The following is a 21,758-nucleotide window of genomic DNA, read 5'->3' as shown; positions in this document are numbered from 1 at the left end:
AGCTCCATTTTTTAAAATGCCACAACCTTGTTAAAACTTATTGATTTATACTTTGGTCTCTGGCAACATTAGGTGCCCCTTGAAAGAGAGTCATATGATATTTCTTCTTTTCCTTTGAAGTAGGATCAATATTGGTTTAATTCCATTTTCAAATGAAGACTGCATCAGTGTTGCAGTTCTGAGTATCATCTAAGAAACCCAAATCTCCTTAGTCCTTAGCAGGTGTGATGAGATATTTTTCATCTTGTATCTTGGGTTCTGTTTTACCTTAATATGAGCCAAATCTGATATAAACCTTAAGAAATTTTGTTCAATAACTATGCTAAGTTTACTGCTTCTTGTAAGAGGCAGTAAAGAATAACCTTTGGAGCTTGTCAGTGTGTTGATTATACGACTAACTGCTAGGATTTACACACTCCTCTTTTTATTGCACTGATGATTATCATTTTTTGCGGTAGTGCAGTGAAGCAACTAGAATGTCCCAGAGGAAGGGGTCACCTCTCCCCCTCCACACTCCAAATCCCCTTTTCATTCATTAAACCTTGATGATGGAAAGGACAGTAGGGAAGCAGTGCTGCTCTCTGAACAGGAAAAGAAGAGATTTGAATGGAAAAGCTGAACAGAAGTGGAAAGTGCCTTAAGTGGATTGTTTGTGCTTTCCCTTTTGCATCAAAGGTACATACGTCTGATTCTCTAGTTAATCTATGTCTCCTGACATAGACAAGCTATATTCCAAAGATTTATCAAATACTACTTGGTAATGAATGTAAAAGGTTAAGGCCGTTCTGCTTTTAGGAAGCCGAGCACAAGTACTACATAAAGTCCACTGATGCATTCATTGTTGCACTCTGGGGCTGTAATAAACTGCGAGTCATCTGTTTCTGCCAGGTTGTTTTAAACATCTGTATGATACCATGTGTAGCTTCTCTCTGCAATTGACCGGGTGGGTGTCTTCAAGTGGGCTATCACCATTTCTATGTCCTCATGTAAAATAAAGTGTAACCAAATGTTCATAAAGATCCTGCCAGGAGGGAGCGAAAATAAATTCATGAATTTAAGTTCTGTGTCTTTGGGAAGGAAAATACTGAATTTTGCTCCTCACCTTTTGAGATTTGAACAAACCGTGTTTTGCTTGTTAATGAGACAAAGAAGAGAGGGTTTGTTAGGCCCTTTGAAATTAATCTGCTGACTGTGATTCTTTTGCAGACCACAGATGACATCCTCGTGGCCTCCGCAGAATGTCCTAGCGATGACGAGGACATTGACCCGTGTGAGCCAAGCTCAGGTGGGTTAGGTTAGTCGACTTTTTTTCTTACTCCCTTGGCTTTGCTGTAAATCATTGTTGCATGCTCCAGTCCTTAGCTGTGTGTTAAAGCTCCCCCCTTACACAAAGGTGCATTGAGAGATAAGGGTCCTAGATTTTCACAGTGATACATTTTCCACCATTTATTTTTTAAATGTTAAAAAAAAAACGCATACACACCGAGAATATAAATTTCAGCAAAGCAGTGGAAGACAGTACACTGGGCTGCTACCTTGCTGTTCACTTTCCATTAGCTCACAATGAAATTTTTGTATGTATACAGTATAATGGGCTTTCCCTTGGGTCACTTATATTAAAATTGTAAGGCTTAAAAAATTGCAGTGCATTGTGCAAAATTATCTGACCTCTGTACTGACAGAACGTCTGTACTATTTCACTCTGCCAGCAAATTACCTTAAGTGACATATTTCTGAATTGTGGAAATGGGAGCATTATGGCAGTAGAGAAACAAACAGCAGGTAGAGTCCTTAGTAGATTAGGGAAAGATTTGCGTCATTCCATGTTTCCCCAAAATGCAAGCTGATGCATTTTACTTCTAGAGGATGCATAATTTCTCCTCTTTGTTTATGATATGTCTACATCTCCTCTGATGTGATTAGCACATAAGTAATATTTCCATACAGCCCTTGTACCATAAAGTGGAAATTGTGGGCCCTGAAATATAAATAAATCATAATCTGGATTTAATTCTAGATATTTATAATACTAAATATTAGGGTCATTTCAATTCATTTTCCTTATAAAATGGTATTTCTTAAAATTCAGTAATACTGTACTGTATATTCACAAAATGACTAGTAGATATGGATTAACCACTCTCTGCTAGCTCATGCCCTAGCACCCAGGAGAACTGCACGACATAGTAGACTAGTTCATTTGCATTCTTGTGAAAATTCCATTTTGAAGTGAACCTGCTTACTCTGATGCTGGAATAAAAATTGTTTCAAGATCCATAGCTTTCATCTCTTTTTGACTTTTACTCCTTCCTGTCTACAGCTGTTGTCTCCAGGCACCTAGGGAGCAGCTGCTAAGGGCTGAGGAGCAGGAGTTTAGCAGTCACCTCCCAGCAAGAGCAAGTGTGGAAGATAGGGCTTGGCAGGTTTCCACCCTCTCTCCTAGGCTCCACTCCACAGCCAAGACTCAGCCCCCAGAAGCGTCTGGGTCTCTGTGACCATCTACTCAATTCTCCACCTCATGGGACTCTACAATCCATCCTTCTTGGTTGTGTGGAAAACTGCTGTCACTTCATGACACCTTCTTAGGACCTTTGGACAAGATCCCACCCTTGTTCTTAGTAGTAACCTCAACATTCTCAATACTAGTCCAAAAAAATAAAAAAGGAGGGATTTCATTTCATTATTATCATATCAATTGTATATCTTCTCCTACCCACAAATTTTCTTTCCTCATGTGTCCTAGGCACAGGCACCCAACCTTTCTGATAGTAATTTTCCACACTAGGACTTTTCTCTTTTTTTTTTGCATGTCATCTTCTCTGAGATCCTCTCGCATGGACTATTCTAATAACAATGTCTGGTCTTCTGGTCTTGTGTGTATCTATGTGTATAGTTGATTTTGTTTTCTCAATTGATTTTTTTTTAGATAGTCAGCTTTTCCCAGCATTTTATGTAGTATTCAGTGGCAGAACTGTATAGGTTCTTGCTAATCACAGTCCCTGCTGATTTTCCTCTGTCTGAACCTCTCCTTGACTATCTCAGTGTCGGATATCTTCTTCATGTGGAGTGCTTACGTTAAGCGTGTAGTAAATCCAGTGTAAGGACTATAATTGCACTTAAAATTGTCACATTTTCTTTCTTCTTGAGCTAAATGGCCCCATTATTCTAGCCATTGCTTATAGGTCTCGTTAACCATTCCTTGGAGACTAGGCCACTCTACTTGGGTCTGTAAAACGGTAAGGGGAAAAAAATGAGAATCAAGACTTGCCATGTAAAGGTACATGATCCCAACAATGAATGTAACTGTACTGTATCCCTAAATGTACCAATAAACTCAATAAAAAACAAAAAAAAAAACAAACAAAAAAAAAACAAAGCACTGGAGGTAGAAAAAAGTGAGATGGAGAGCAGCAGAGGGAGAAAGCGGGGGAGCTGTTTTGTCTCTTCCTCTTCCTTTCCATTCACCTGACTTCTGTCTTCTCTCTTATATATCATAGCACAGCAGAAAGTGAGGAGCAGCATGCAGTAGCAACTCCAGATGATCTTACTGTCCCTAACTCTTCACCCTATTCATCACTATCTTGAAGAAAAGTTTACTTTCCAGGTGCTAGTTCATTCATGGATAGCTTTCATCCCTCCGCGAGAAAGAAAACTCAGCAAAGCAAGAACCCGGTTTATCTTGTTCCCTGTGTGGCCTCCTTTCCTAAGCTTAAATTCCTCCCCATTGTACCAAAGTCCGTTCCCAAAACAGGAGACACCCATTTGCTGATCAAGTCTCACAGTAACTACTCAATACCCTCACACCGAGTCTAGTGTAAACCTCTCTTTTTCTCCTTCCTCACTCCTCAGTTTTCAATTCAATTCCTACTTAATCAAGCCCTTCAACTTCACTGTTAGTATCTTGAGATCTCATCTCCACTGGTCTGCATAGTGTGTGCCATGAATGGATTCTCCTTCAGTATCGCATTGTCACGAAAGTCACATCTCTGTCGGCACTGGCTGCTTCTGTCCAGTTGTCTACGGTTTCCTTTGTCTGTGTTCTTCTTTAGTGTTGCGTGCAGTGTTGTTCTTTGGCAGAATTGGTTCTGCTTATGGGACCGTTTCCTATAAAATTCTTGGTTTACATAATTTTCACTTCCATTTTTCAACCATTATTTAGGGAATAGGTGTTTATTTTTATCATGCTCGAATCTGAATTTGAATTTCCCTCCTAGGAGTCTTTGCTTGTGAGTGCAGTGCTTTTATTAAATCTCTTTTCTGCTTACTATTTCTTTTCAATAAATATATAAAATAAATATCGGCAACAATTTTAATCGCTGGTACTGTTACACTTTGCATACTGTTAGATATATCTTGGTAATTATTATTTCTGGTATCAACAAATTTTGGGAAACTGACTAGGAAAGTAACATTGAGGTAAATATTCATAAATTCATGTACCTGGTGTGCACATTTGTTAGTCCTTAAGCCAGTGAAAGCAGCAGTTTGAAAAGAGATGCACAGTTTTATAAACTCAGCGTCCAAGCGTTCTGGGTGTTTCACTCCCCCCACCTGTTTACACGTGAGGGCTTTCTCATTATTCACACCCTCCATCTCCTTCAAAAAATGGCTCTTGCTCTGCAAATGTACCATGTTCATTCTTTAGGTGCCTTCACAAGGCTGTTAATGAACAAACAAGAAAAAAAATATCTAGCATCTTCTTGAGTACTAGTAAATTATAGCTTCTGTCAAGTATTTGATAAATTTAAATTACCATGTGGTTCCACTCAGAATTCATAATGAAGAGAGAAGTGGTGTCCTTAGTTATCAGTTTCATCATTGAATCAAGGGTTACTAAATCCTGCTGGACATTCACTGTGAATCTAAACCCTGGAAGAAAAAAAAAAAAGTTAATACCTTGAATTACTTTCTAACTGGGCGCATAGTCTTTGTTCTACCCTAAATACCATGATAGCTTGGTTATTTTTTTCTTATTTTCAAGTTATTCACCTCTTTAGTGACATTAAAATATCATTGATTTTTCAGAAGCACTTCGAGAATTAAAATTAATACATTTAAGGGGCTTATTGCAATGTCAGGCATAAAGTAGAGCATCATTTTTCCAGATTCAGTTACATAAAAAGAATATTTGAGCTATTTTTTCCTCTTTACATAATGCTGTTAGTTTCCCTGGCTGAAAATTGGTGGGCAACTGGTGAAACCACTCAGGCCTCCTGGTGGGAGCTGTGCATGTTGAAACTAGATCAGGGACAACCCCCTGGGGAAACACACGGAACTCAATTACACTTGATTCCAGCCCACTGTCCTGCACTGTTAGCATTGGATGATAACTTCACTTTCATCAGAACAGTGTTTTATAATATGAAAGAGGAGCTGCACAAGTCAAACCCCATTTCTTGGTCAGCAAGTAGAAATCTGAGGCAGTTATTGATCACAATGTCAGAGGTCACCATTGTCTTAAAATGTCTGTTTACATTGAACATGTGCCAGATAAATGACCTTTTCTTCATGCTTTTTAAAAAAAAAAAATGACCCTTCTGTGCTTCTTAGTCAGCCAAGATATGTGGTTATTGGAATTTTTACTGTATGGAAAACAGGATGCAGAACAATACCTTGTTCATGATAAGCGTTATATGTATGTTTCCTGTTACTACTTTTTGTATTATATAATACACATATTTTCCAAGACTCCTTTTTTCACAAGAACGTAAGTCTTTGTAAAAAAGAATTTTCTTTGAAACCTTAAGCTTTATATTCAGTTATTAAATTGACAAAATAGCAACACAGCAAAACCAATTAAGTTTCCACATAGCCTTTAATCCTATCAGTACATCTTAGTTTGCCTGCTTCTAAATCGAACTCTCTCCAAACCCCTAAAGAAGTTCAGAAAGGGCAATATTTGTGTTGATATTTGAGATCTTCCTTAAATGAAAATAATGACTGTGATGTGGTAACTTCCTGATGAACAACTCCAGTTTATCATTTGTTACACGACAGAACACATCCAGCTTCCTTTTTCCTGGGGACGCTATTTAGGATGAACAATTTCCTGGTAGATTTACCATGTAAAGAACAATATGTCAGTTTGCTTTGTGTTTGTGGGGTGGGGGGTGACTAATGAGATAGTGGGGCACTTTCACATCAATTAAACCTTTGTCATATTAGAAAAAGAAAAGCTCCATTGAGTAATTAGATACAGAAAGAGAGGAATCATCCATTTTGTGGCATATCAAACATTAGTTGAGCCAGAAGAGATGAGGTGATCACTATAACCACTCAAAGGACAAATGTTTACAGCACATCAGTTCCGTCAGATTGGTCAGGGTTCAGATCTGTGGTAATAACAGTAATAATCATATTTAGTGAAGATTTAGTCTGTGCTCATCATTGTTCTTGGTCCTCTATAAACATTATCCTACATCACAACACTACATTTTGAAGCTAAGGAGATTTGGAGAAATGCGTTCCTTAGAGTTATATGAGAATGTCACTGAGTTCTCTAGTTTACAAAACCTGGCTTTTTAGTTTCTTGAAATGCACAAGATTATTCCTCTAGAATTCAGGCACCACACAAATACAGAATTAATTTTTAAATGTACACTTAAATAATTCCATGGCATAAATTTAAATTTGATGGCAAAAGGTCTTTTCCATGTATTACTATTCATTAGGGGAATTTGCTGCAATTACCATGTAATTTTGAGTGGTTTTCCAGTGTGCTATTTTAAGGAAAGATCAGAGGATCTATATTGAACTGATCCCATTAACCACATTAGGAATAAAGAAATGGATATTGAACAAGGTGCATCTTTTCATTCAGTACATAATTACAACCATTTAAAGGAATATATCACTTATTAGATCATATTTTTAAAGCCTGATTAGAGGATAATTTTGTCCTGCATTTAAATTTGGGGTATTTATAATGTAATTATTCAAAAGTGAGTTTAATTAACCCATAATAGCCAATACATTGCTGCTAAAATGGAGGCTTTTGAGCTGCAGCCAGAAAGCACTAATGAGTGTTCCATTTTCAGGAACATTAGAGCAGCTCTTGAGAACCAGGCTAGAGTGAGCACTGCAAGTCCAGCTCATCATTCAGGGTGGGAGCTGGAGCTATATTTCTCCAGAACACTAAAGTAAAAATAAAAGAAATATGGTTAAATTAAGATAGAGAATCCATCAATATTCTTATTTTTAGCCTTTTGATCGAAAAAAATTCTTTTTTTTTTTTTTAATTTTGTTGTCTGATTCTGTAGTTTTGCCTTCAACACTTTCTCAGCGATTTTTCTGCTCCTCATTTGGGGAACCACCTTGATTGTGTTACAGACATACTTAGTTCATGCTGAACAAGCCCTGCTGCTGTGTTTCCTTGTTTTAGGAAATCCCATAGGAACTTTAGGTCTTGCAGCAGGAACTGCTCAAAGTCGGCCTGGGCACACACCACATCAATTTTACTGTTTTCCCAACCTTCTTGGTTTAAAGGTAAACAGTTCTGTGGGAGGGGATCAGGACTACCTAGTTGTGTTCGAGGCTGTATTGTAGAAATGCTTATGAGAGAATGTCAAAACTGTAGGTACCTACCGTTCAGAGTCCCTCTCAACTTACTTTTTTTTGGGTGCTGGTGGTGGAGCTGGGCTTCTCACTTGCCACTGGGCTACACCCCTAGCCCTTATCACGCTTATTTTTCCTGTTTACCAAAGTGAGTGGCATTAGGATGAAAATTATATTGAACAAATTAAATAGACAAGGAATATTTATTCAAGACTGTTGAAGTAAGAGGGAGTTTAGAACACCCCCTGGGCTCAAACCATTTAGGGACCAGAAAACATAAAATGTGACCATTTAAAAAATGTATTTATTTATTTACTTATTTATTTTTATTTTTATTAATAAACTTTTACAGTACATAGTAAGAGCTAGAATAGAGGGATTTGAGGCCAATTGTGTTTGCTAAATGGCTTCACTCAAAAGAAAATAAAGTCTTTCTTTTTTCTACCTTCAAGAGAAAAGAGGTAGTTGTACAAGTTTGAGCAGGGAACCCACTAAAATTAGGCTCCTGCCCTTTCTGAAGAAGTTGGGAGATGGAGGTACTCTATCTGTTTGTGGCAACATTACAAAAGAAGGGTCCTCAGCCATTGATTGGATAATAAGACTAGCAAAAGGGTTTTACAACATTATTTATCAAAGGAGAAGGCAGAGAAAGAATTCACTAGTACAAATGCCATAATGAAAGCAAAACCAGAGACCAAGAAACAGGAGGACGCTTTTCTATAGTTTGGAGAACCTGAATTCCAATTTCTCAGCAACTAACTTGCCTTCATCAACATCACTTCCTACTATGAGACCAGTAGGAAACAAAATAACAAACAACAGGTGGTATTGTTTTCTTGTTTCTCTTCAGACTACACAATTTTTTATTGAACCAGAATTATTTTGACCCCTCTGTGATTTTTGAGCTTGTTTTTAACGATATAGTGGGATGGATGAATTTGTTATGCTTCAGAAAGCTCTTTACAACATTTTGTGAGAATTGTGATATGCGACAGGAAGTTTTAGTTATGGCCTGGACTTTGGAATCAAATAGAAGTAATCTGGGGAAATTATTTAGTATTTTTGATGCTCAGTTTTCTATCCTGCAAAGTGGAAAGAATATTGCACTACAGCACTGAGAAAAAGGGACGCGTACACAGTACTTAACAGAGTGGCACACAGTACATGTTTAAGGATTAACTATGGTAAGTCCAGTGAAGGGTAGAGGAGGTGCAGCTAATAGCACTGGTTTTGGGCCACTGGGAACATTTATGCTGCCGCATAGTGAGATTCCTTCTAAAGGTGCAAATTTAATCTGAGGGGAAAACCTGGTGCAGCTCCTTTCATTGTTGGACAACAGGCTCTGTTAAAATGTCCTGAAAGATGATTAGCTGTTTATAATAATTAGCATATAAGTGAATGTATTGGGTGAGATTAAGTATTTACTTAGGTCTATACAAAGTTGATGGCTGCTAATACAGAACCTTCTTAAGGTAACAGCAAAATCTGTTCCACAATGAGAACAGAGTCAGTTTTGAAGCCCCTGCCATGTATCCAGCCTTAAAGCATTAACAACCTGTTTCACACCACATCTTTATTAGAAAATGCTGAAATACCATAAAAGCCTTTCTAAAGTGTGACATATGTCCTGTTGTGTTTTGCAAAGACACAATGTGATGTATTTTCCATGCTCTAAAGAATTCACCAACCTTGAAAGGAGAAATGTAGTGTAGATTCAGAAAAATATAGGGTAAGTCTGTCTCTACGAAAACCTGAAATCCAGAAAGAATTCTCCTATAATTTGTGTTAAATACCTGTTTTGATAACCAAATTGGTTTCCTGTGGTGTTTTCTGGTACCTTATTAATTGCACTTCCTCAGATGCTATCAGAGAGAAACAAGCATATTTTGAGTCTCACTCCAAGGGCCATGCTGCCTCCAGGAGGAGCCAATATGTTTTCCTAGTTAGTGCCTGTGAGACAGAAGGCAGCAAATGCTGCATCCAGCTTCATCCTGCAGGTCTCCCCTCAACACTCTGCTAGCTGATGAGATCCCTGTCCTCATCCCTAGCTCCTACCCTGACCACAGATCGCTGTAACAAGCCTGGCTGTGGTAACAAAATAAGACAGAATTGCTTATTCATTTTCCAGGTTAAAAAAAAAGAGTGTGTTAAAGGGGACAGTAGCATTTATTAATTAGATTTAAATAAGGAAGATAAAAAAATCTAGGAAAACGAATACTATAAATGCCATCACACTTGTAAAGACACTAAAATCTTTTCTCTCATGGAGTAAACTTGGGATGTTAAAGTTTCTGAGTTCAAATTCATATTCAGCCACCTGCTGTGCAGTCAGAAGCAAATAAACCACTGTGTAACTTGATTTTTTGCAACTGAAACATAGCATGAATAATGTTAAATGCCCATGCCATTGTTGTACTGAGAGAAATGAGACCACACCTGTAAAGCACTTAGCGTAATGTGCCGCACAGAAATGAATAATATAAAGTTGCCTTTCTTATTAGCACTAGCAAATTAAGAAATGAACAAGATAAATGGAAATAAACAATAGCATGATGGAAATCCCAAACCAAGAAGGGAAAATACTAGTAATTGACATTTTAGCATCTAGAAAGTTTTCTAAAGTATATCTAAATCCTATAGCACATTTTCCCACACCCCCTATGAACCTAGTAGGAAAGTAGCAGTGCCGTGCAGGATGTGTTTAGGTTGTGATGGGGTGCAGGTGATGGGACATATCACCTGCAATTCTTAGTTTTGGGGAAAATGTATATCGGGCTCTGCCCCAACAGAACTTCTAGAGCAAGGAGTGGTGCTTTCCTGCTTGTTCTTGCAATCCCATTGCTCTTCTTCCTAAAATGCTTGGGAATGCCCAGGGCAGCAAGACTTCTGGGCATGCCTACCCACAAAACCCTCGCTCTATGATGGATATCTTGTCCTCATTATTTCCCAGTTCTTGGCTTCATGGGCTTCCCACTAATGACTCAGAGGGGAAGCTATCTAATCTTTTACTTTAGCTATTGCACTTTCATCATAAAAGAATATGATCCTTTCCCAACAAGAGAAAATTGATACAGCAAGAGCTTCCTGAAAGGAACATAAAAATGATTACCCAAAGTAAACAGACCCAGTTCCGAATCAGGAATAGTGCATCCTGCTCCATTACCCAGAATGCCTCTGGATTCCCAGATGCTGCGCTGGCATCTGGATGAGGTTGTATCTCTTGCACCCAGCACACATCTATGCGGTACAAACTCTCCACTGGATCTGAGTCAGGGAATACCATGGGATTCCAGAGCAGGGACAGAGAGAGGGAAAATGAATGCACAATTGTAGAAAGCAACTCTGAAACCTTATCAAAAGAATGACTACTTCTAAGATAATGGACTACATCATCCTCTGTTACCAAATAACAGGATTAGATGATCGATTTCATGACATTTAAAAGCATAAGATAGCATAATAAAAGTTGAAAAGAGGGAGTAATTGAGTTCATCCCAACCACAGGTGCCAGGGAGCACTGAGCCATCACAGACAAACACATCTCAACAGTAACATGCTCCACATGGAGCACACCTCGACTGCTGGCTTAGAACGACATTCCCTGAGATAAGAAGGGCTGCTGTTGCCACCAGAAGTCACAGGACCCCAGTCACAAAGGGAAGTCCTCAAATACAACTACCCCCATGGAGCTACTGTCCTGGTGGTCACTGTCACAACTAACTGAGCCACAGCAAACATGATGTGTGGTGGAACTGTCTAATTTTGGGTGAAAGACACAGAGAACATAGTCCATCCATCACTTTCAGAGGACTTGCACATTTATTGTCCTGCGTGATGTGATCCTTCGAATGACTTGGGAGGTGAATAGTTTCAGTGTCACCATCACATCTCTGATGGTATCAGCGGTGAATGAATTCCCAACTGCCACTCAGGGAGTCAGGTTCCTGAACTAAAACCAGTTACCTAATCCAGTATCCTTTTTCTATTCTGCATTGCATTTTTAAGATTCTGTGACAGTGTGAACTCCAACAGCAAAGGACAGATAATATGGGAGGTGGAGCAAAATCAGCAGGGAATGAACTGGATGGCTGCTTAGAAAGATGCTAAATGCTGTTATATAAGACACAGTGACAAAATAGGAAATAATAACACTTTGGAGTCATGAACAGACCTGCATTTGAATTTTAGCTGTGGACTTAGGAAGCCTAAGCAACCTAGCTTCTTTCAGACTCAGTTTCTTTTCCTCTAAGGTAATGTTGCACTTTTACCATGTAACTATGGCATGTGAGGATAAGATAGTACTGTATGTATAACTCACAGCACAGAGCCTACCATGTAATAATTAGTGAAAACAAAAATTGATAACTAAGTAAAAAAAGAAAAAATAGGTGTATGGCAAGTCGGAAATCATCATATCTATATCAGTTGACAATGGTAGAAATATCTGCTAAAAGTAAGTATATATAATATTTGGAAGGACATTAAGAACAGGATTTTGTTACTATAATTTATTCAAGTAATTTAATCCCAAGGTATTGTAGAATCTTCCATGGACCTCTTCAAAAGCCTAGCTGTACTCGTGTATCCCTGGGGGAAAAAAAAAAAGGTTGACTTTAGCAACTTGGGCAGAGAATTAGGAGCTTTCCTACATCACATGTACATACAACATACAAAAACATTACTGTACACACAGTACTCATTCTTCTAGCTATAAACATGGTGCCAATGTTATTTTCAGTTTCCCCCATAATTCTGATTCCTTGTCACGAAGTTCCCTTGGAATAAATCCTGTGGTTTTGTATAAGACAGATTGCTTCAATTTCTATATGTAAAAAAGTGCAATGTATCTTAAGAAAAATTATTTCTATGTCTATGTATTTCTGGCTGTTGTAGTCGGTGAGCTTCCAGAAAGGGAAGCTATTTTGCTATCAAGAAATGAAGTTGAGTAGAAATCAGTAATAATGAGTATCATCTACATCTCAATACATAGCTCATCTTGCATTTTCTGAAATGTAATACTCTTTGATGAGAAACACATACAGACTCTTCAGGCTCCCTTGGTTTGTGACATATTTTTTCAGCTAGTGCCGATATGAGTTTGCTTCTACTTGACAATTACGGAAAGCTTGGTCTGACTGATGAGGCCCTTCTTTGCTCTATCATTCCACTAGCAACAGGACTAAAAAGTACCCTAGAAACCTCTGCAACTGCTCTGCTGAGCTGACAAAATGAGTTCAAAGCTAGCTATCAACTTTTGTAGCTCTGTGGATGTCAGATGATGTTGATGTTCATGAATCACCCCAGTAAATCAAACTGAAGACTTATGACTAGGTTAACTTTAAAAAACTTAGTGACTTCCATCACTGGGATCAAGCAGCACCTTACTTGGAAGCTTAGGAAATTAGATACAGTATTTACATTAATGCATATTGATCCCAATTCCCTGAAGCATAGAAGTGATCTCGGGTTTAATGATATAAATAAACACACTTACTTACTCTTACACTTACGTACTTATGTAGAGTAAGGGCTACAGAAGTATTGAGGCAAAATATTTTATAAAGAAGTATTCAATAGTAATGTTGGTGTTTCCCCCACCTACTTAGCACCTTTACTTAAAATTTTAAAAGCAGAGTTCCCTGAAGATTTCACTTTGCTAGTGAGAACATTCACCCAAATTCACTGCTCAAAATTTATCAACATACAAAAATTTGCTGCAGTCAGAAAACATATTTTTCAGCTAGTGTGCTCAATCTTCACTGGAAGGTAGCGAAATTGGTGATATGACATAGAGTCACAGAAAACTATAAGAGGGCTGACAGTCTAGCCTAAAATAGAAAAACATTGACCACCAATGTTAACATTTGCATAAGATTTCATTATAGTATAGAATCCACACTAAAATGGGTGCTATACAGTTGAGAGATTTTATTTTTTAATTTTAAAATTTATAGATGCTGTTAGAGTTTTAGATTCCTAAAAACAATTGAGTTATATTCTTACCAATGTTTACATCTGTCTTTCCCACCCAATATGTGTATTTTTGCCCATTTTTAATTGGATATTTGTGTTCCTTCATATCAAGCGATTCATTTTTCCTAGTATGTTAGAAGTGTTTACTTTTAGATTGTCTTAGGAACTACAAATATTTTCTCTGTCCTTTTTCATTTACTTTTTCACTTTGTTAGTAAACTGACTATAAAATTATTTTTATGAGGTCAGATCTGCAAATCTTTTCATTCATGGCTGCACAGTCTGTGATCTGACTAGATTCACGTCCATCTTCACATTTCTTCTCGCTCTCCCTCTAAATCCTCCACGCTGCAGCCGCTCTCACTCTCATTCGGTTCCTGGAAACAAACTGCTTTCTCCAGGTCACCCCACATATTATTCTTCTCTTTTATTAGACTCCTCTGACCAGTTTTCACTTGACTGCTTTTTGCTCATTTTCTGGTTCTCAGCATATCAAACTCTGAAAGTTTGATATGGACCAGCTCCCCAGTCTAACTCAGAAACCTGCTACATTCTTTCGTGGTACCAACAGTTTTCCTCCATCATACACCTCCTGGCTCTCACTTGATGTTTAACTATAAATTCTTCGTTGTGTGTTTCTTTTCCTTGTTATGTTTGAGGGCCCATATGGGTATATGCCAGCTTTGCTTGATTACCTGCTGTTCCATTCTGTCCCTGGAACATAACTACAATCACTATATATTTGTTGACAGAGATGGGAAAGGTTTTAGAGAAAACTTCATAAAAGATGGATAACTTAAGTGGACGGATGAATACTACTGAGATTAGAAGGAGGAAACGATAATTCAAGCAAGGCATGGAAGTAGAGCATATTTTGGTATGTGGGGAGATGGGGACAGCAGTAATGTTAGGACTGTAATTTCCTTTGAAAAAAGTAGAAAAAGCAGTGGAACAGGGTGAGCAAACCAAGAAGGACCAAGTAGTAGATATAACAGAAAGGCCATGCAGCAATATACCAGCAATAGGTACATTGGTATTTTAGTAAACACCACCATGCATTCAAGGGATCCCATAAAATCCAGTGGATACAATTTCCATGCGAGAATTGTAAGAAACTTCAAATGACTGACACGTGGACATACACTTAATGATATATAGGATAGTTGAAGAACAGGATTCTGTAAATGACATGATGCTGTGAATCCTCCCAGAGATAAAAGACAATGTATCTGCTTCTCTGTCTCTTCAGCAGGGGGAAAACGCAAGACCCAGCTGTCAAGCAGGTGGCAGAGATTTATTGATTTGCAAGTTCTTTCAGAATCTCCAGTTTATTAGAGAAAGCCTAAGATGTGTCAAATATGTCTTCTCTTAAACCTCTTGTTTGAGTCACACGAGTGAACTTTAGGATAGACAGGGTACTGGAGAGGCTTGCGGGAAGAGAGGTTTGAAACGTTGAGCATCTATTGCTTCTCACAAAACCACATTAGTCAGAATGATACATAAGCATATCAGTGTGTTCTGCTTCCCTATGAATGCGGCATGTAAATATGCTTTCTGTGAGCACTTGCATCATAATTGCTTATTCTTGCCTATGTTGTACTAAAGCACAAAAATGTGAAACATAATAATCTTTGGGTGGTTTTTTAGGTAGGAGGAGGAAAATGTGCTAATCTCAATTCACAAATACCCCAGGAGCCTACAATTCCAATTTTCTTTTCACAGTATTAATGAAACTGGGTACTGGAAAAGCCAAATCTTCTCTGAAATCATTTTCAAGGCTTGCCTAGAATTATAATAACCTCTCCATTTATTTGACACAGGATAGAATTCTGGTCTAATAAGATAATTTTAGGAAACTTTTTTTCCTAGATGGTGGAGATCGAAATTTGAAAATGATTAAGTTGAGTATATGATAAAGCCAGAAACACTAGTCAAAGACACTTAGAAAATTCAATAAATCCATCTTACCAATAATTTTTTAAAAGAGTCATTGTAAGGAAAACAGCTAATAGTTCCAGTTAGCAGAATTGTACATATAAAGCAGTATGGAGTTCTGTGATCTCTCTATATGCCCCTTTTGATCTGAAATTTATAACTCATGTTTTCTTAAACTATTGGTTTGCTTTAATTTCATAAGACTTGTGATTTCTTACAATTCTTTTTCTTAAAGCTCAAATGCCAGATTTTCATTTCATTAATATACAGTGACACTCTTGCTTCATCCTTGAACTGACAGAGTCATAGTTGATGATGTACCTCTACACTCACAGTCTATATTGAAGAAATAATGCCAGCTTGGAAAACTGTCTGAAAACCACAATCTCACCTAGAAAGCTAACTTTGGAAACAACACAATAGGATAAGATTACCGCGGAGGAACAGCTCATTGGCGTATACAAAATAATTTCATGAGAGTGACAATTTGAGCGATAAAAAGAATATGTCACGACATGTTACTGACTTGGCAAACTCATCAGCACATCGTCCACCACATGTCATTTTGTCATAACAATTAGAATTTCAAACAGCATTTCTCCTCTAGTTTTGTAAAAACAGAATTTATGAGTTTTTTTAAGATTAATATTTTTGTTGTTTCTAAACTCAAAAAAAAAAAAAAACACGAATGCCAAATATATTTTCCATTAAACATGAAACCTTTCGGGGAAAATCCATTAGTATTCGAAAATTTACCTTTCAAAGTGCATAGTTTGCACCGTCATTTGTGACTCATCTTGCTGTGTCATTGTGAACTTTATAGTTCGTCGTATTTGTGAGTCCTAAAGTATAACTAGATAAAATCCAACCATGAGAACTGGCGCACACAGATGCTGACGCAGAGCTTGGTATCGCCATCTGTATACCGAAAATTGTAAATTAGGAAACAAATACTAGTTTTAGTAAAGCATATAGTTTTGCCTGTAAATTAATTTAAAAAGTTAAATTTGGAAATAATTATGCCAATGAAAAAATAAAAATAAAGACTTCTGACGATAAAAGTCACAGTCCTGTCATGGTACTTTAGATAACTCTCTCAACCAGTTTAACACACGTTAAAGTTTTAATCATCAAACTTTTAAATTTTTATGCAGAGTAACAATTTCATTTTTATTATTCTTTTTATATGGCAAAACAATGTCCTCTGTGTTTTCTGTACATTTTTTCATAATGATTGTCGTCTGATAGAAATAAATTGGCATAGAGTAAAATGTGGGAATATATCAACTGTCCTAACATTTGAAAGCTTATACATACTTAAGTAATCACAATATTAACTGCACATTGAAAACATGAAAATTCCTAGACCTAGCATACAGAATTCTTGATGAATGTACTAAACCGAAGTAAGTCATGTAAAAAACTTCTATAGCGTGTCATACTTTGCCAAATTGTAGGAGAGGGGAGGATAGCAAGGGCAAGGCGGAGGAAAGGAAGGAAGGGAAGAAAGAATTTAAAGCCACTTTTTATTTGTTATCAGTGCATGAGGCTCTGGAAGTTTCCACTGCCATTTGGCTGAGTGTATAAGACGTGACTATGAATAGGAAAGAGCTCATAATCCTTGGAAGGACTTTCTGTCCTTGCTAGTGCCATCAGCAACTTCCGTCAGGCATTTCCAACTCAGACTCCACGGGCAGCCCTCTGCCTCCCATAATGTTATGATCAAAGTTTGAAAACTGTTTCTTATTAGTACATGCTTGCAGTACACAACCCTTCTATTCCTTCCGTGGAGCTGGTATATGTGTGTGACGCATCTTAATTCCCTTTTTTGTCTCCTTTCCAGCCCTCCCTCCCGGCTTACTCCACCTCGCAATCCCCTTCCCATTTGAGAAAGATCTATCTCCCTACTTCCTGTTATCATTTATTTTGTTCACTATTTACATTTTGGTTTTCGTATATAAAAGAAGCTATGCAATATCGAAGCTTCTCTTTCTGACTTATTTCACTTAATATTTGATCTCAAAGTATATCCATGTTCCTGTAGATGACTCAAGTTTCTCCTTCATCATGGCAGAGTAGCTCTCTGTTGTGTGTAACTACCATTGTTTCTTTCGCCATTCACTTGGTGATGGCCAGATAGCCACTTTCAAGATTTAGCTGTTGTGAGTTTTGCTGCTATAAGCGTGAGTGTGCATGTAGCCCTGTAATACGATTTCTTTCTCTTTGGGGTAAATATCTAGTCGAGGAATAGCTGAGTCAAATGGAAGATTTAGTATTATTCTTTTGAGGACTTTCCAAACTGATTTCCATGGTGGTTGTACTAGTTTACATTCCCACCAACAGTGTAGAAGAGTTTCCCCCATACATACACCCTGCAGCATTGGAAGTATTTGTTATTATTTGACTTCTTAATAATAGCCATTCTTTTGGGGGAAAGATGGAATCTCAGTGTTATTTTAACTTGCATTTCTATATTATCCAGAAATATTGAGCATTTCTTCATGTACTTATTGATCATTTGTACTTCTCCTGAGAAGTGTCTATTCATTTCACTTGCTAATTTCTTGACTGGGTCTCTTATTTTGGGGGGTTTAATTTTTCTGTATTTTTTCATTCATTCTAAATATTAGTCCTCTGTCTGAGAAATAGAAAAGATTTTTCCCATTCTATTGATTTTTTTTTCACTCTGTTGGTTTCTTTTGCTGTGCAGAAGCTTTTTTTAGTTTTTTGAAACAGGATCTTGTTATGTAGCTTAGGCTGGCCTTAAATTCACTATGTAGTCCAGGCTGGCCTCAAACTGTGGCAATTCTCCTGACTCAGCCTTTGATGAGATTACAGGTGTGCACTACCCATCCAGCCAGAAGCTTTTCAATTTGGAAAAAAAAAAAATACACTGGAGAAAAGGTAGCCTCTTTAATAAAGGGTGTTGGGAAAACTGGTCCGGTCAGGCACATACAGAAAATTAAATCTAGACCCATATCTCTCACCACATACTAAACTAAAATCAAAATGGAAAATAAAATAAAAAGTTTAAAAGTATATCAAAGAACTAGATATTAAAACAAAAACACTTAACCTCCTGGAAGGTAAAATAGGTAAAACTCTTGAAATCATAGGTATAAAATGAACAGAATTTCAGTATGGAAAATAGTACCAAGAATCAACAAATGGGGTTTTTATCAAATTGAAAACTATTTTTAACAGAAGGAAGTCTTGTTACTTGAATACCTTAACTATGTATTTTTTTAATGTGGCCCAAGACAATTCCTCCTTACCCAGTACAGCGTAAGCCAGACAAAAGATTCAACACTCATCAGCTAACCTGACAACAAAAGTCAGAATCCTTTATATTGCTATTAAGGTGTATGTGCTACTCGCCCCACATCAATTCCAGTTGACTCTATGGGGTTACTGATGTCAGACACTCTTCAAAGACTTATATGAGAAAGTGTGATCCATGTGATAATACATCACTGTAGTTTTCTCATAACTTCGTATAATGCGTAGTTTATACATGATATTTTACTTCATGTGTCACTGAAACAGGATTTATGCAAGCCTAAATTTTATATTTCAAATGCTCATTTAAAAAATTTTTTCACTAGTGACACCTAGCCTTGAAATGAAATATGTGTGCCACCACCAAAGTCAAACACTTGTCTATTTCTAACTAACCTCAGTTGCTTAAATACTCTGGCTTATTTAGTGACAACATCAGTCCTGCTTAAGTTTGCCTTTGATCCAGACAACTTGTGTCCCAAGGGCCCAATGTGATAAATTGGCTATCTCACTTTACTGTAACCTAAAAATCAGAGGTAAAGTTTGACCATTCCAAAGTTAAAGTCAATTTTTTGTTCTCTTTCACTTGTTTTTAAAAATGTCTTTATCACATACCTGGATAAACAAAGGGAGAAAGAGTAAAAGTAAACTTCAGTTCATTTAATTCAGCTTTTAGCACAGCTGAGAAAAATATGTTGTAAATTATTTTAATTAAAAATATCATATTAGTTTACTATGCAATGTAAAAGGCATGCAAAATTTTGAAATCAATGAAACTCAGGAATTACTTATGGATGTCTCTGATCAAAATTCTTTTTTCACATTGTCACATTTAGCCTTATTAACCATTTATTATACTATTTTCTGCATTCAAATTAATATAAAATGTCATCAGAGATTTTTCAGTGATCATTAAAATAAACTTTAACAGTCATCAATGAATGAAACCAGTGTGAGAAACTGAAAGTGTACATAGGACTAAAAGCTATAATAGATAACATGAAATAGGAAGAAAAGGGGCAAAGGGGAAGGGGAAGTGTGAGGGGTAGGGGTAGAGGAAAGGAAAGGAGGGAATTAACATGAGAAAAGTAAAACATGGAAACAAAGACTCTGTGAATAGGGAGGAGAAGAGGGTTTGAAGGGAGGGCAGGGGAATGGGGAAAAAAGTAGGAACCAAAGTAGATTATGTAAAGGTGCAAATTTTCAATGATGAATGTCATTATATTATATACTATCTTTAAAATGTCATATTCAGAACATATGCGGACTGCATACAGATACGTTTAGGTCTCATGTGACTTAAGCAACAGTTTGGCTGAGATTGCAAAAGAGCCACCTATATTCCTTAAACAGAAAATGTTTATCAAATGCTTAGACAGCAAAATTGAAGAATTTCAGGTTTTGCTTTTGTCTTTGCAATCTCATTCTTTTTCCAACACACATTTTTAATGTACTACATATAGAGTTGTTTTGAAACCATATCAAACATATTTGAGACTTAAAATTAACATTCTTGGATGAGATAATCCTTGTATTTCAACAATTCCCAAGTAGAGCTGTATATATATATTCATGCTTTCACTGGAAATTTTAAATCCTGCATTCCACTAAAATCTTCACATTTCATTTTTATGAGAAAAATGATTATTATTATGTCTACATTCTCCCCCACTCCCTCTGACAATGTGAGATAATTGTGAAAATGGATTTCAAGTGAAAGCATTCCATCAAACGGGAAAAAATGATTCGGGAAAAATTTAAATAAAATTCTCTTTTTAGTTTTTGAGACACCATGATAAAGGACTGCTCAGCAAAGAGAGCAGGTCGACAGTTGTCACTTAGTAGAAGTTAGCAGCTAAGTTCATCGGCACACTTTGGCAAGATGACTGCATTTAAAGGAGAAAGCCTGCCTTGGTTTGTCAGGTAGTGACAGAGTTGCTGCAGTGGGTTCTATGCATCTTGAGGGAAATTAATTTCCCATAATCAACTGCTGTAGATCATAGCCTTTGTCTGCTTCTACCTTGGCCACAGAAGTGACTTCAAAGCTTTTTATTCAGCAACATTACATTGGGTCGTGTAAAACAAGCAGTGACATGATCAGTCCACCTGCTCCATTTTGTATCTTCAGAACATAACGCGTTGCTGTTTTGAGGCTAAGTGCTTTCATTTTATAAGTAACTATCTTTGTAAGACTTTATTTGGACAAAGAAAAGAAAATGACAGCAAAACTCTAACATTTGAACAGTAGAATATTAGAGATTTTTGAAAGTGAAATTACAAAATAATATGGGCTATATGTAATGATAAATGAGTCTCAATAATCATAAGCTTTTACAGAAATTAAAAATTACTAAATGATATTTAATAGCAGTGAACTAAAAGCACAATTTTAGTCTTCTTGAATTATTTAGTTCCTGATGTGTATGAACACATAAACAGATGAGTATGCACAATATATACATAATATTGAGAGTTTTTAAAAGTCATCGCGTAGCTTACCATGAATGTTTGGGAAGTTACAGGATTTTTAACTAGTTACATCTGAAATATTATCATTTTCTGGAAGAAAAGGAAGAGGATGGAGATTCTTTGAAAGAGAGAAAAATGACCTAGGATCAAAGAGGAACAGTATATTTCCTCCCCAATTTTCTGTTTCAGTCAAAAAAAGAAAAGGCATTTCAAGAAAAAGATGCTCATCGTCCTCTCTCTAGGCCTTTACTTTGCCTTCTGTGGTCAGCTCTAGTACCTTTGAGGCACTGGGGAAGACATTGGACATCTGTAATCAACCCATTCCTTGTACCAAGGAAGAGCCTTGTTTATACTTTAGGAAGATTAAATAAGAGTTTTGTCAGTTAAATAAAACTAAGCCAGCCAGTCTTTTGTTTGTATCCATTAAGGGCCGGATTTTGACTCAAAGACAATGTAGAAAATATTTAAACTTGAGAAAGAATATTTTCCTACTTTTTCCCTAAAGCTTGGCTTTGAGGATCATTCAATCACTACCAATGTATAAATAA

At 36.9% G+C, this 21,758-nt stretch overlaps 1 protein-coding gene across 14 annotated transcripts in view; it reads left to right on the top strand.

Annotated features, from left to right (window-relative positions):
- The window catches only part of Nrxn1 (neurexin 1), a 986,324-nt gene that overhangs the window by 963,188 nt on the left and 1,378 nt on the right, over positions 1–21,758 (top strand). For 9 of the 14 annotated variants that reach the window (XM_019206286.2, XM_019206284.2, XM_019206282.2 and 6 more), the window contains one exon: positions 1,207–1,294. In XM_019206286.2, the coding sequence (XP_019061831.1) occupies positions 1,207–1,294 (88 nt within the window). The remainder of the gene's footprint in view (positions 1–1,206; positions 1,295–21,758) is intronic. The other 5 variants (XM_019206287.2, XM_019206285.2, XM_010615819.2 and 2 more) reach the window with 1 other exon arrangement.

The sequence above is a fragment of the Fukomys damarensis genome, unplaced genomic scaffold (assembly GCF_012274545.1).
Source record: "Fukomys damarensis isolate Sample0158 unplaced genomic scaffold, DMR_v1.0_HiC HiC_scaffold_2, whole genome shotgun sequence".
In the NCBI taxonomy this organism is placed as follows: Eukaryota; Metazoa; Chordata; class Mammalia; order Rodentia; family Bathyergidae; genus Fukomys; species Fukomys damarensis.
The sequence above is the reverse complement of the archived record's forward strand: the minus strand, read 5'-3'. Positions and strand labels throughout refer to the sequence as shown.